The sequence below is a fragment of the Phoca vitulina genome, unplaced genomic scaffold (genome assembly GCF_004348235.1).
Source record: "Phoca vitulina isolate PV1807 unplaced genomic scaffold, GSC_HSeal_1.0 scaffold19, whole genome shotgun sequence".
Lineage (NCBI taxonomy): Eukaryota > Metazoa > Chordata > Mammalia > Carnivora > Phocidae > Phoca > Phoca vitulina.
The window spans coordinates 10,082,215-10,098,673 of NW_022589722.1; the positions used below are offsets into that span (position 1 = coordinate 10,082,215).

Below are 16,459 nucleotides of genomic sequence, written 5' to 3' on the forward strand. Positions count from 1 at the left end.
AGCCTCACATCGGGCTCCCTGCTTGGCGGGAAGCCTGCTTCTCCCTCTCCCACTCCCCCTGCTTGTGTTCCCTCTCTCGCTGTGTCTCTTTCTGTCAAATAAATAAAATCTTAAAAAAAAAAAAAGAAGGAATGGGAAGACCCATTAGGGGCCCAGTAATTTGGCAAACTAGTTAAAATTAAACTTTTAGTTATAACTTTGCTTGAACAGACTTTACAAACAATTGATTAAATTTTAATTGTTAAAAAAATAAATTACAAAAGTAGTACATGATCAATGAAAGAATGCCAAGCAATATAAATATATGCAAAATAAAAAGTGAAAATCTCCCTCCTTCTTTCCCTTACAGGGTTAAATACTGCTATGATCTGTCTATCTTTCGGGCCTTTTAGATCACTTTTTATATTATAAATGTGTTTTGGGGCAGGTGTTATTACTATATGTATTCTGCAATTTTTTAAATTTAATATATTATGTACATTTTTCTACTCTTAAGAAATAGACATTATTTGTATTCTTTTTAATGGGCAATAGTTATTTTTATTTTATTTTTTTTAAAGATTTTATTTATTTATCTGACAGAGAGAGACACAGCGAGAGAGGGAACACAAGCAGGGGGAGTGGGAGAGGGAGAAGCAGGCTTCCCACAGAGCAGAGAGCCCGATGTGGGGCTCGATCCCAGGACCCTGGGACCACGACCTGAGCCGAAGGCAGATGCTTAACGACTGAGCCACCCAGGCACACCGGGCAATAGTTATTTTAAATAAAGTGAAATGGAAAACAAGGCCCCTTGGCAATTCTGAAAGTTAAGAAAATTCTATATTTGATGTATTTAAAATATTTTTCTTGATGTGATATACTTACCAACATGTTTGATAAGTTGCTTGTAAATCATGCCCTACTAAATGGCATTCCACCTACCAGAATAAGATAGGAAAAGATAAGACATGCTACAGGTTATAAAAGCAGATTTCATGAGAGTATGTATAGTAGAATTCCAATTCTATAAAAGGTATGTACGTGTGTAGAAAGCAGTCTAGCAGCCTGGGCACTAAAATGCTAACAGCTGTCATCACAGGATGGTTTAAATGTTGGTCTTTTTTTTTTTCCTGATATGGTTTTCTGTATTTTCTTCTTCTTCTTTTTTTAAGATTTATTTCTTTATTTTAGAGAGAGCAAGCACAAATGGGAGGGGCAGAGGGAGAGGGAGAGAGAATCTCAAGCAGACTCTCTGATAAACCTGGAGACTGATGTGGGGCTCAATCTCACGACCCTGAGATCACGACCTGGCCGAAACCAAGAGTCAGATGCCTAACCAACTGCGCCACCCAGGTGCCCCGGTTTTCTGTATTTTCAACAGTGAACTTTCATTGCTTTTTTTTTTTTTTAAGATTTTATTTATTTATTTGATAGAGAGAGACACAGCGAGAGAGGGAACACAAGCAGGGGAGGTGGGAGAGGGAGAAGCAGGCTTCCCGCTGAGCAGGGAGCCCGATGCGGGGCTCGATCCCAGGACCCTGGGATCATGACCTGAGCCGAAGGCAGACACTTAACGACTGAGCCACCCAGGCGCCCCCTTTCATTGCTTTTTAACAAGTAAATGTAGTATAAGAATGCACTTCATCTGATAAAAGTTCATGTCCAAAGGCTACAGAAACTAATCCCATCTGAATTAGCTTCCACTCTATCCCCACACCCCAAAGTAAAAGAGTAAAAATACCAGGCCCTTCTTTGATTTTCTTAATTTAAAGAATTAGGTTTGAGTTCCCTCATTAAGACAAAGTAATCTTTAGCAGAGTTGACCAGGAAATGAGACAAAAATCAGGAAATCATATTCCTTTATTACATATATGAAATATAAAAAATTAACAGAGCAATATATATATATATATATATTTTGCAAGTCCACAGGACCTCAGGAAAAAAAATATGTTCTGTATGTGAAGTTAATCTTATGGCACTGTGGTTTATGTTTTGTATATTCAAGTACAGAAGAAACTGTATGTCTTGTGGTTGTGCATGGGTACAGAAGAGGAGTAATAATGAAAACTGTAGTTTGGTGAACTATCACATACACTGTGTCAAAAAAATGAGTAAATATAATGGCCATATACTGTTAATAAAGATAAGGAGGAAACTGTTCCAACATTCAGGTTTAAATACTAAACACAAAAATAAAACAAATTCTGTGTCTACAATAATTTCTGCCGTGTATACAAGTGCATTGCAAATAAATGAGCTTTTAAAAATTTAAAGTCCATTTCCTTTTCATCCAAGCATATTTCTACTCTTAAGATTTCTTCTTCCTCTTATTTTAAAGTCTCATTTTGTTTAGTTTTTTAAAATTTTTCATCATGGCTGTTATCTGTGGAATCTAACCTCTAGCCTGAAGCTGAGACTTCATATGCAAACATATTCTCCTTTTAGGTTTTCTCCAAGTGTTCAGAGCTAACACGTACAACTTCCTTTTGTCCACACGTGGTGGCAGTGCTTCTGTTTCAGTAGGTTTTCTTACACGCCCTTTATTTTTCTTTCTGTCAACCATGGTCTTCAAACTTTCCCAACACAAGTGGTAGGTAGTAAAGTGCTTTATACAAGGAAATAGTATATACATGTGGAGAGCTTCCATTTAACACTCCATAGACCAAAGTTCACACACATCACACAAAGGCAGGCTCTTTTTTAAGAAAAACCTTTTTTTGATAGTAGGGTTGGGGAGTCCTTAAAATTTCCTTAATTACTTTAAGTAGCACAAATATAAGTAACATATCTGAAGCTGGAAGGAGTCCTTGTTAGATGTACTCCTCTTAATGGATTACTGCTAAATATCATACTGCTATTAAAAATACTCTGAATAGTTACGAATTACAGAATCAGTCCCATAGGAGGCAGTTATCAGGGTAGGATTTTTCATTTGTCTTTATAAAACAAACTGTATTTAAACATGGCCCCCAAAGAGACAGGTTAGACTAGGCCCATGCATTGGAATATTTCTATATATTTTGGCACTTAAAAAACTCCAGTTTTGTTTTTGAGGTCTCCTTTCCATTAAGCTTATGTTTTCTACATAGAGAAGTGCCATTATGTGCTATATACCTTTGTTGCTACTTGCACTTTCTTTTTAAAATATCCATGACTTTTCTCCCAAGGGATGGCTTCCAGTGCTGGACAAAACTTTTCATATTCACGACTAGTTTGCCTGTTCTTACATCTTCATGTCCTGCCACAAGGTACTCCAAACCTAAAAGAGAACAAAGTTAGGGGCTATATAGTATCATAATTTATTGAAGTGGGGGAGGAGATGTGACTTTGGTGGTTTTATATGCACGGTTCATGGTTTTATATATTCATAGTTGAAATAGGGAGTCCCAGGCAGTGATAGCTGATGCTTAGTAAACATCTACTATGTGTTAAGTGGCTTACGTGTATTATTTCATTTAATCTTGAAAATAACCCTATGAAGTAGGTATTTTTTTTTCTTGTTTTACAAATGAGGAAACTAAGGCTCAGCAAGATTACAAAACTTGTTCAGTGTCTCCCAGTGAATAGCAGCACTCTGACTCAAGCTCAGGTCTGTCTAGCTGTAGAACTTTTACTTTACGTTATACTACCTTCTATGGTAAAGAAGTAAGGATTCTGTGGGTACTTAGCATACTGCTATAAATTAGTATTTCTTGGAGACTCACTATGTATGGTAGTGCATATTAAGGAAGATTTTTATAAAAGTGAGACAACCATTTGGAAAAACATATTGGAAGAGAGTTATGAGTTGCTGGAGTGGTGGGGGGTGGGAGGGATGGGGTGGCTGGGTGATAGACATTGGGGAGGGTATGTGCTATGGTGAGCGCTGTGAATTGTGTAAGACTGTTGAATCACAGAACTGTACCTCTGAAACAAATAATACGTTATATGTTAAAAAAAAAAAAAAAGAAGACGATAGTAGGAAGGGAAAAATGAACGGGGGTAAATTGGAGGGGGGAGACGAACCATGAGAGACTATGGACTCTGAGAAACAAACTGAAGGTTCTAAAGGGGAGGGGGTGGGGGTATGGGTTTGCCTGGTGATGGGTATTGAGGAGGGCACGTTCTGCATGGAGCACTGGGTGTTATGCACAAACAATGAATCATGGAACACTATATCTAAAACTAATGATGTAATGTATGGGGATTAACATAACAATAAAAAAATTAAAAAAAAAACTAATGATGTAATGTATGGTGATTAACATAACATAATAAAAAAAAGTGAGATAAGAGGAGAAAAAAAAAGTTGTGAATGATACAAAGTGACACATATCTCCTATAGAAAGTAAATGTGTTTTTGGAATATAGGATGTTTGTTTGTCATATTAAAAAAAAAAAAAAGATGAGACTTCACCAGACCTTTGTAATTCAAAATTCTTTTCAGGCTTCAAATAAAAAATTTTGGTTGACGTACAGAAATGAAAGGACAGTCTCATTACCTATACATCAAAAAAAGGAAATATGTTAATCTCCTTCAGTAGGTGTTTGTAATACTATCAATATTGGTATTTTGAAACAATTTTCTTTAATATTATAGGACAGAGCAAATAAGTAATTATGTTTATAAAGGAGAACTTTCCAAGATAAAGAGACATATATTTTAAAACTTAAGAAAAAATAGTAGATGTTAAAATTAACCTGAAAATATCAATTTAAACTCATGGGTTTATATGTATATATATAAATTAATATATATTAATAAAATAAAAATAAAACATATTACTATATTATATATATTTTTTGTTCATCCACTGAAATGATCTAAAAAAAAAAGGCATTCTAGTAGCAATGAACACCTATAGTAGACATACTGTGCTCTCTAATTAAACAGATCTCACTAAAAACAAAACAAAACAAAACAAGGCTTCTTGCAGAAATGCTATTGCAGGTCCAGGACAGGAAGATACAATGTAGCATGGGACATCTTATTGTGCTAAAAATCGAGGAAGCTCTCAAAGATTAATGGGGGTCATTGTAAAAGGACATGGGAGCTAGCAAGAAAGGGTTACAACTTGTTAAAGTTGTGATAATTGGAGCACCAAGGAACATAATGATTGTATCTATTGAAACATACTGAATCAATAAAAATCCGTAATTCCAAAATGATACTCAAAAAAGAAAAATCCAGAAAAACATTGGTTTGTCATCTTTTGAAGCAGCTGTTAAGACCATTACTTATGAAAGGTAAGCACTTTGGGAATTATAAGGAAAGAATTTAGCATTTACCCTGCCTTTAAATAGGAACTATATTGAATGGTAACCTATAGCCCAGCTTGAAAGAGAAAGTCCCCTTACAGAAGAATGTCAACTAGTAAATGAGGGAAATCAGAAAAACATCGTTTCTTAAGCTCTAATGAAATTACTGATTCAGGAAGGATTACCAGTTGGTGGTAACATCATCAAATCAATGGTCAATGGGAAACTGGATATTTGTATCATGACTAAATAACACGACACTCATTACTTTCTAATCTCAAAAAGGAAAACAAAACTGCCCAATGGAGAGATCAGGCTGTCATCACTCTAACCCAAGGGTCAAGTTTAGCAACCCTGATGGTGGGTTATCCAGGTCTTATGTGTCTTCTGATATGATTTAACATGAAGTACATACCCAGCAATATCTCTAGTGGATTCTAATCAAAATGTTTATCTTGAATCTATCAAGATTTTTTTAGAGATTACAAGAAACATAGGAGGTAGAGGGACAAGCTAAATGACATGACAAGGAACCAACCAGTCAAATATAGAAGGTAAGATAATCTACAGGACACTTGGCCTGGATTCAACACTAATAATTTTTCAACAACAATTAAAAAAGGAACTGTGCTTGAATAAGAGAGACTTGAGAGACTTAAAAACTAGATACAATGTGTGATCCTGGATTGAACACTGACAAGGACAAACCAGTTCTAAAGGATGTTAGGAAATTGGAATATGGTCTGAGTATTAAAGTATATGAAAATAAACTATAATTGAAGGCAATGATCACTAACTAAAGTAGGTTACAGAATGGAGCATATTATGATTTTATTTTGGTTAAAAAATATAATATGTACATGCACAGAGAAAGACCTTGAAAGATTTGCATTAAGCTGTTAACAGAGAGGATCTCTGGAGGTAAGAAATTGAAATTTTAAATTTTCCTCTAAATTTTTATAATGTATATGTGATAGCTTCTATAATAAAGAAGTTATTTAAAATATTATTAAAAGAAATCAGCCCTAAACTTAAACATAGCTATGATGGTGTTTTCAAAAAAAAAAAGAAAGAGAGAGAAAAAGGGATAATAATGGTAGAGACTTTAACACCAGAGAGCACAAATGTAAGAAGGGTTATAAGGTATTTAAATTATTTAAAGAGTAACCTTAGCATCTGCATGAAAAAGAATCCCAATATTTAATTAATGGACTAATTAAAATATAATGGTCTTGATATTGTTTGTATTATACCTAAAGTAACAAAATCCTCATATAAAAATACAATAAATAATTTTTAGGAAACTTCATTGTTAAGTTTAGTATTTTAAATGAATTTACTTTGAAACTATCAAGAGAACAAATACTATAGGAGTTTGCCATTAATTTAAAGTATGAATATACATTGAACTAATAGAAATGATACTGAATAAATTCATTAATTATGGAGCAGCATCATGCCAAAAATTAGCATGGAAAATAATGTTATCCGTTGTATCACTTACTAGTATTTACTTTTTACTTTCCTATTTTTTGCTTTCGACATCTACTTTACTACATGTTTGAGGGCACAAAGTTTATTTTATTTCCATAGAGAAAGAAAATATAATACTTTAGTGCTAGTCTTGATATCCTAAATTGATTGATGAATGAGTAAATGTATGTATGAATGTAGGAATGAATGAATTTGCAGGGTTGTCAATTAGATTGTTCCTTTTCAAAAAGTAGCAGAGGAAGCTAGTTGGTGTGTAAGGTTTCCGAATTTTCTTATCAGCTTTCTTTGGCCTTAGCTATTGAACTTGTAAAAATGGAAAAACAAAGTGAAATGAAAGAGTGTCTGGTTTTGCTTTGGCAGGTTCCAGTCTTTTCTTCAAAGCGAGTAAACATGTTTTTAAGAATTCTTTGAATAATTGCACTTATGTTTTCAATTGTGATGAAGTCAGTTGATTCTTTGACTCTGGCAGAAACCTGATGAGGAAGTATAGTTCACTTCCTGGAGGGTGGCTCAGATGCCCAAAGCTTTTCTTTTTTTTTTTTTTTTTTAATGTCTTAACTAAAAAACTAGGCAGATTATTTTTTCTTTTGCTAAGATAATAGAAAGTGCTTATAGGAAGAGCCTCTACACACAGATTATCGGGAAATAGAACTTAAATTAAGGACTCTTCATTTCCCTGTGTCCAAAATCTAAGATTCTGATTACTTCATTTGTCCTTCGGAAACATATTTATTTATTATTTAAATTGTCTTCTTTTCCTTATTAAAATTTAAATGAATTTAAATAAAATATTAAAAGGGCATAAAAGGATATAAGAGATTAGTCAATAGTCAAAAAGTCAAGAGTTTTATATTTTAGATTGTTTAGGTTGGGGGGAATATTTCATTGAGAGTTTCCCTTTTTCTTTGTCACTCAGTTATCTGTTTCTCTTTGCTATTAGTCAAAGACTACAGTGACTTCTTAAGAACATAACTGAGGTTTCCTGGACTTTTATTTGAAAGGAATTAGATCCAGAACATAAATTATGCACCTGTATTAGCAGTGCAATTAAGAAACAGATGGCAAGTGGGGCGCCTGGGTGGCTCAGTTGGTTAAGCGACTGCCTTCGGCTCAGGTCATGATCCTGGAGTCCCGGGATCGAGTCCCACATCGGGCTCCCTGCTCAGCGGGGAGTCTGCTTCTCCCTCTGACCCTCCTCCCTCTCATGCTCTCTGTCTCTCATTCTCTCTCAAATAAATAAAAAAAAAAAGAAAGAAAGCAACAGATGGCAAGTACATAATGTGAGAAATACAGAGGATTTAAAAAAATAAGTTTTTTTTTTAAAGATTTTGTTTATTTATTTGTCAGAGAGAGGGCGAGAGAGACAGAGAGAGAGAGCAAGCACAAGCAGGGGGAGCTGCAGGCAGAGGGAGAAGGACCCCGATGTGGGCTCAATCCCGGGATCCAGGATCATAGGCAAACGCTTAACCAACTGATCCACCCCAAAATATGTTTATTTTAATAGAACTTACTATCTGGGTACTGTGTTATTATTTAGGTACTAATGGTAGGTACTAGAGATGCTATGATCAAAAATCTAAATCCCATCCTCAAATTTAATGAAGGAGACAGAAGTAAGTAGCATATGACACAGTATGAAAGTGTACTTGTAGATTATAAAGGTAAGAATCCCACGCTTGCTCGCTTGGCTCTTCTACCGTAATTACATTTGAAGATGCAAATTTCCCTTAATTTCAAGCTTCTCTAAGATTCTGTAGTGGTTTTGTTGTTGTTGTTGTTTTAATTTCTGCTGTTTCTAATTTCAAACCAGAATGATCATTTAATGAAAAACAAGATGATGAGAATTGAGAGTTGTTTTCTATCCAGGAGACACAGATGCTTCTCATGCAATTGTAAAAAATGAATTCAATATTATTTGCACAGATGGAATTTTGCATTCGAATTTCCTTTGGGAGTAAGTTCTACCCAGGGCACCATTTTAGGACCTAGCTTTCAGATGAAGTGTTAGTGGCATCCAAATTTATGAAAGTGTTTTCTATGCTACTGGTACCTGGAACCAAGCTGAGACTTCTCTTTTAGGGCAGAAAATATTATATTGCTGGATTTTAAAATATTTTACTTTTATAGAACATGTGGAAGAGAAATAATTTTTTGATGTCAGTTCAAAGAATTCCATTTGGATTGTCCCCAGAATTCAGATGGTGAAAAGGAGAGATACTCTTGGTGAGTTTATTTCAGTTGTGGTTTAGAGAATGTTAAGACAAGGAGCAAATCAGCAGAGACAAAGTAGTTATTAAGCTAGAAAAGTCTAATGCTTACCAGGATTGAGGATTGGACAAGTGCAGCCTCTGTTAGTCCACGATTCTGGATATAATGTTCGTTTTCCTCGTAAAATTTTCAATTTGGTAGATTTTAAGACTTTTTTTATCTTCACATTGACCTCAGCATGAGACCCTTTGTCATGAGCTGATAAAATCTTTATTTTTAGCACTGTAATAAGACAATTCCAAAAGTCAAAATGCATAGAATTTCATACTGCCTTTTGAACTTGGAATAACTTAAATATGCATTTCAGAGTATAATGGAAAAGTTAATTAATGATGATGCAAATGTGGAAATTTGCTTTAAAAATCATTAGGCTAATCTTGATAAGCACTGAGTAATATGTAGAATTGTTGAATCACTGTATTATACACCTGAAGCTAATAAAAAAAAACTGTATGTTAACTATACTGGAATTTTAAAAAACTCAAATAAAAAAATCATTAGGCTCACTAACTTTTGCATTGGTTTCACCTTATTTATCTATATTAACTATACTCTCCCTTCTTAGACATTTTCAACCACTATTTCCCATATCATTATGCTAAGAGACTGTCAGCCATTTGCCTATTACAAACATAGTCTTAAACACAGTTAGCTATCAAATCCAAATAGAAAGAAGGTGTATAGGAAGAAGATTTTATATTTAGATTCTGACTATATTTTACTCTGTGGTTCACTGTGTATTAAAGTTACAACAAAGAACAAACAAAATGTTACTGCCAGAATATATTTTACATATTCTAAAGAGATTAAATAATTAAATATTGATTATTTAATCTTCTTCCCTGGATGTAAAATGCAAGCTGACTGGGGTTAGGGTGGCTGTCTTTCCACATGATGGCAGAGCTTCAGTATTCTCTATAACTCATGATTGTATTATGCTATGTTCTTCCATCTATGAATTGGATATGGCTGGGGATTAAGCAGTGGAATAATTTGGGGTGGGGAAGAAAGTACACCTAAGGAACACTGGATGTAGTGTTCTATATTGTTAGAAGAGTTCTTACATCCTCATTTATATCTTGATGGAAAATTCTGTGTAATGAGGGAACTCTCTACTGGCTGGTCCCAATTCCTGAGAATATGGTTGTCAGATAGCAGTTTTTATAGAATCACCAAATTTTAGACTTTTAATGGGTCTTAAGAGTTCATCTAGTCTTGTTTTATGTTTGAGGAAGCAAATTTTAAGAAATTAAGTGAACTTCCCAAATTTGCATGACCAGTTAGTTAGAGGTAGAGTTTGGGCTGGAACCCCAATAAGATAAATGTATGAAGGGTATGTAGCATAGTGCTCGGCTCATGGCTAATGCTCAACAAATGTTCACTATTATTTTTCTACTAGACTGTATGCTCAAAGAGAACTGGGACCTCATCTATTCACTATTATAGCTTAATAAATATTTGCCAAAGGAATAAACAAATGAATCAAGCTTTATCCCCCATTAATAGGGGGAGGGGGAATGGGGGGGGAAACCATTTTTTTCCAAGTCTGTGGGTGTATTGCACCTAGTAAGAACAAAGTATTTAATTACATCATTAAAAGTGTCCGAGTTTTCTCTCTTTCTTTTTTTTTAAGATTTTGTTTATTTATTTGACAGAGAGAGACACAGCGAAAGAGGGAACACAAGCAGGGGGAGTGGGAGACAGAGAAGCAGGCTTCCTGTGGAGCAGGGATCCCGACGCGGGGCTCAATCCCAGGACCCTGGGATCATGACCTGAGTTGAAGGCAGACACTTAACCATCTGAGCCACCCAGGCACCCGTGTCCAAGTTTTCTTAAGGAGAAAATAATACAGTTGTATTAAAAGATGCCAGTGCAGTTGTTTGTAAATTTAGAGAGCTACTAAATATTGAAAACCAGTTGATATTTCCACTAAACTGACTACCTTTGGACTAAATTGTCATGTTTTTTGCTTCTGATAGTAAATACCATTTTCTCTAAACTAACTTTTCTTTATTGAGCACTATATATTTCAAAAGTTTTCTTCTGTTATTTAGCCAAGTTGTCAGGTCAAAGGAGGGAAATATGTATGTAATTTTAGGTAAGATTTTTGAGGTTTTTAACATTTACTTTTTTATCTTTTATGAGATTAAGTACAATGTTATCAAGAACCTAAACACTTGATTTCAGAAATCATGACTTAAAATTTTCTCTTCATTGTAATGTGTATTTCGGGCAGTATGAATTATGGAACAATAAAAAGCCTTAGATACTAGTCAAGAATATGTTGGCAAGACAAGGCATCTAATTTGCTTTAATAGTAAACATAAGGCCATTTAGAATTTGAAGATAGTAACAGTCTTAGGGCAGTGACATTTTCCCTTATCTATATTTTCCTGGTACTTGAAAGGTACAGGAGTCTAGAGTATACAGAGAGGGCAGGGAAAAGGCTTGGATGGACAGCTAATCTCAGTGCTTCCCAAATATATATCCTCTTCCTCCTCCTTGCCAGTTACTGAGCATATACTGCGTGCTAGATATTGTGTTGTGTGCTTTTCAAAAATCCCATTTTATGGGATAGGTGGCATCATCCTTATTTTACAGATGAAGAAATCTAGAGAGGTTAAGTGATCCATACGATAGACCAGAAATCAAACCCATGTATGTTTGAATCCAAAGCTCGAGCCCTTAATCACTGTGAAATAGTGTTTGAACTGATTTCTGCTTAGTATTACTACATGATAACTAGCAGAGATTATTACTCGAAACTGGTATTACTACATGAAACTGGCACAGGAATCATTTTAGTGGCTAGAGACTTGCCTCTTTTCCTCATAGTAGGATGGCCTTGCCTTTGCTCTACAAGCCTCCTGCCCTCACCAGGACATTCAACAGCATCTTTATTAAAAATTATTATATAAGACTAATGCTTTGATATATTGAGAATGTCATAGACTAAGCCTCCCAATTCCTAAAAAAAACTCTTTGTACTTGGTTTGAATAGATTCTTAGAAGCATTCAAGGAGGGGCGCCTGGGTGGCTTAGTCGTTAAGTATCTGCCTTCGGCTCAGGTCATGATCCCAGCATCCTGGGATCAAGCCCCGCATCGGGCTCCCTGCTCAGCGGGAAGCCTGCTTCTCCCTCTCCCACTCCCCCTGCTTGTGTTCCCTCTCTCGGTGTGTCTCTCTCTGTCAAATAAATAAATAAGAAATCTTAAAAAAAAAAAAAAAAGAAGAAGAAGTATTCAAGGACTTCAAACTTACCATATGAATATTTCATTCCACAGAATGCCTTGGAGTTTCCTAACACCTGTTCTTTACATTCACATTTACCTACAGGAAGTAAATGAAAAATAGTTATTTAGAAACAAAGAAGAGAAAAAAAAACGAGCAAGTAAATCTAGGTAGCATAACTCATTTTTTTTAATTGAAGTATAATTAACATATAGTGTTATATTAGTTTCAGGTGTCAGGTGGTAGAACTCTTTAAGGCTTGAGTGATTCATACAACATAATCCATAAATACTAAGAAACCATAAAAAGTCATTCAAACAAAGTAGAGTCACTTTCTGAATTGAATTAGTTATCATTCAACAAAATATTGACTTAGGAGAAATAGAGGTAGAAACAATGATATATTTTAATGCTTATAATTGATGTTACGATAGATATAGTCCAGCATTAAGACTCCATGCTAATGGAAAGGAACAACGGAATGGATAAACTATAGGAAAGACAACTGTCTTTTTACAGTTAATGTTCACCACAGCAAAAGTCAAATATAGTAAAATAATTGAGCAGTCTTTTGAAGGTAATGCCATCCAATTTAAAAGTATTTATCGAGCACCTATTATGTGCAGGACATGATGCTATATACTTCAGAGTATATAAAGATGAGCAATATACAATTCTTGCCTGAAGGCTTACAATTCAGTAAGGTGAATAAAGCAAGTGTATACACAGTGATAAGTGTTCTAAGACAGGTACAGTATGTTTGGGTGGGAGGGCCACATGTTTGGGAAGATGGAAAAAGGCTACACGGCTGAAGAAGGATTTGAAATGGACTCTGAAGAATAAGTAGGATATTTTTTTCTGACAGTTTAAGTGATGTGTGACAGTTATTGTGTGTCAGACATTTGGCACGCCCTGTGACAGATTTTCAAAATGCCTTTGATAGAATCTATACATAGCATCCTCATTGATTTATCTGCTTCCTCTCTAAACCGTGATCCTTGGGGCGCCTGGGTGGCTCAGTCAGTTAAGCGACTGTCTTCAGCTCAGGTCATGATCCCAGGGTCCTGGGTTCGAGCCCTGCATCGGGCTCTCTGCCCAATGAGAGCCTGCTTCTCCCTCTCCCTGCCACTCCCCCTGCTTGTACTCTCTCTGTGTCAGATAAATAAAAAATAAAATCTTTAAAAATAAATAAATAAACTGTGATCCTTGAGGATGACAGTTACATCTTATTTATCTTTATATTCCTAGAACCCAGAAGGGGTAGGATTTCCATTCTTACTTAACAATTAGATATAATTTTATCATCCCTCCCCTTCTGCCCTCACTCATTGCATGTCATAGGCATTGAGTGGCATGAAAGTAGGTAACATTTACTGAGGAGCAGTTACTATGTGCCAGGCACTGTTTTAAGTGTTTTATATTTATTTACTCATCTAAGATTCTAACAGGTAGAAATTTGACAAGAATGTAGAGATATAAGAGTGAGGAAAGAAATGTAAGAGAGAAGAGCAGGGTGTGTTCATGGAAGAGTCGGTGGTTCTGTTTTTCTTGGGTACAGATTGAGTTGTGAATAGTAGAAGATATCATGGAGGACCTTGACTGATAGGGCCTGAATTTAATTTGTTAGAGAAAGGGGATTTTTTTTTTTTTTTTTTAGTATAGTTCACACACAATGTTACATTAGTTTCAGGTGATTCAACAAGTTATATGTTATGCTATGTCACCGCAAGTGTAGCTACCATCTGTCACCATGCAATGCTATTACAGTATCATTGACTGTATTCCCTATGCTATACCTTTATTTCCATGACTTATTAATTTCATAAATGGAAGCCTGTATCTCCCATTCCCCTTCCCCCGTTTTGCCCATTGATAAAGGAATTTTCAAAGCTTATAAAAATTATTGGAATGGAGAGAAAATGGAAGTAGGGACCAGTTAGAAGCTGATGAAATTGATGACAGCAACAGTAACTGAATTGAGTGCCAACCACAAGCCATAAACTATATAAGGAACTTTATCCATATGATCTTGTTTAACATATATAATAACCTTATGAGATAGGCATTATTAACAAATGAAAAAATAAAGGCTCAGAGAAGTTAATTAGCTTGTCCAAGGCAACATAACTAACAGTAGAAGAGCCAGATTTTTAGCCTGGGTCTAGGAGAATCTGAAGCCCCTGATCTTTCCACTGTATTCTAAGTCAGATGAAATGTGGGTCTGAACAAAAGAGATGGCTGTAGGTCTAGAGAGGAAGAAATATTAAGGGAGGCTGCAGACTTAGGGTCTACAAATCTTGTCAGTGGATTGGAAGAGGAAGCCTAAGAATGAATGAACTTGGAGTTTTCCTGTCACCTTGGAGCCAAGGTGACAGAAGATTGAAGTATTACTAACAGAAATAGGGAAGTTAGGAGGAAAGCACTTCAGGGGTGTATAACTAAAGGTTTTTTGTAGTAATCAGTGGTTTAACTTAATTGTTGAAAGGATGTGAAGTAGCTCACAGAGAGGAGAAAAAGCTGAAGAACCAGAACTCAGAAAAGACAAGAATCAGGAGAGCAGCAAAGACCTAGGTATCAGGAACTGTTGTGCAGTCCCTTTTATGGATTTGCCATTGGAATCGTGAACTGGGATCACTTTCAGACCTTGTCACTTTCAGCTCAAGAGTTAAATTCCAGGGAGAGCACATCTGATTGGCCTGGCCAAGACTGTATTTAATGGGGTGGGGGGAAGGGTGGCTCCCCAGAGAAAAACTGGGTTGAGCTACCGCAGAAATAGCAGGAATAAAGGGGAAATGGATCTGGTTAGGCAAAAACAACAGAGGTCTAGCATGAGGAGAATATAATGAATTAGAGTTGCTGACAAAACATCCACGTGGAAATGAGAGTATGATTCTGGTGAGATGAGGTTGGGTAGACATGGTGATGTGGCAAATAGTGACATATTGGCTCTAACTAAAGCTGCTCTAGAAACCAGAGAATGAGATGTGTAAGTGGAAAAACACAGTGGAATTAAATAGTGGGAATGAGAAATCTAAGGTTCTTAAAATTAGCTGTTGTGATTTGTTAAATAATACTGCATATAATCTAAACATAGCAGAGAGGGTTACTCATTCGGAAATTGGAGTAACCTGAGTAGATAGCCTGCAGCCTTTGATAATTCCACCAAAGCTGGAGAGTACGGTAACTACTGTGCTAAAAAACCTAATGGAACTCCAAATGGCATATATTATTACTCAACTGATGTTCTTCTTTGTAGTCCTTCAGCCAACAGGAACATACAAAGTTCCGTTATTTGAAGATCTTCCTGTGGTTGCTTTCCAATACTCCCTTTTCATATGTTAAGAAATCAGACATTAAAAATTTTTTTCATAAGATTACTGTTGTAATCATTTTTAAAAAAGATTTTATTTATTTATTTGGGGGGGTGGGGAGGGACAGAGGGGGAGGGAGAGGGACAAGCAAGACTCTGCTGAGCGCAGAGTCCTTTGTGGGGGCTCAATTTCACAATCTTGAGATCATGACCTGAGCTGAAACCAAAGTCTGATGCTTAACCAACTGAGCCACCCAGGCGCCCCTAAAATTTGTTTTTGAATGAATCTTTGTTGATCAGGCTTTAACCCAGATGTGTTGTCTTAAAGGAAATCCGAAAGGGGAGAAAAACCTAGTTAGTTAATATTGGGCTATTAGAACATTGTTTATAGTTCTGTGGTACTGGTTAAAACCAGTTTTCTTGTACAAATTCTGTATACTACTTAAAGCCAGTTTTGTTGTACAAGTTCTATGGTACTAATTAAAGCCAGATTTGTTGTACAGGAGGTAAAATTTTACATCTAATGTTCTCTATCTCCTAAGAAGTGCTAGAAATTAAGGGTATCTTGTTGGTATAGTGCATTATATTTCTAGTTTGAGAAACTTATGGTAGGTAAATAGGTAGGTAGGCACATATATTTGAGAACGAACTATGGTGCTTAGAAAACTGATTACCATTTTTTTGTTGTTTAAAAAAGGTGCCACGAGCACAGCACTATTCTATACCCAGTGGGAATACTGATATTTATCAGGAAACCGAACAATGGCTTCCTCAATCTGGAGCTCCTCCAGATGAATTTCAGAGACTCTCTAGGGGTAGCACAGACCTAACAGCTGTTGTGGATGTGAGTTTGAAGTGATTCTGATGCCAGCACGTTATGTGCTGAATTGGTGTGTCGCCAGTTCCCTAGTAATATGATTGGCTTAATGAATGTCCT

At 35.7% G+C, this 16,459-nt stretch overlaps 1 protein-coding gene across 4 annotated transcripts in view; it reads right to left on the reverse strand.

The window, feature by feature from the left end:
• Positions 1-1,898: 1,898 nt before the first annotated feature.
• NTN4 (netrin 4) overlaps positions 1,899-16,459 on the reverse strand; it is a 116,381-nt gene continuing 101,820 nt past the window's right edge. For 3 of the 4 annotated variants that reach the window (XM_032416441.1, XM_032416440.1, XM_032416443.1), the window contains exons 8-10: positions 12,243-12,311; positions 9,034-9,204; positions 1,899-3,241 (exon numbers count right to left, since the gene is read on the reverse strand). In XM_032416441.1, coding sequence (XP_032272332.1) covers positions 3,105-3,241; positions 9,034-9,204; positions 12,243-12,311 — 377 coding nt within the window. In that variant the 3' untranslated portion in view covers positions 1,899-3,104. Of the gene's footprint in view, positions 3,242-4,383; positions 4,464-9,033; positions 9,205-12,242; positions 12,312-16,459 lie in introns of all 4 variants that reach the window. The other variant, XM_032416442.1, reaches the window with a different exon arrangement.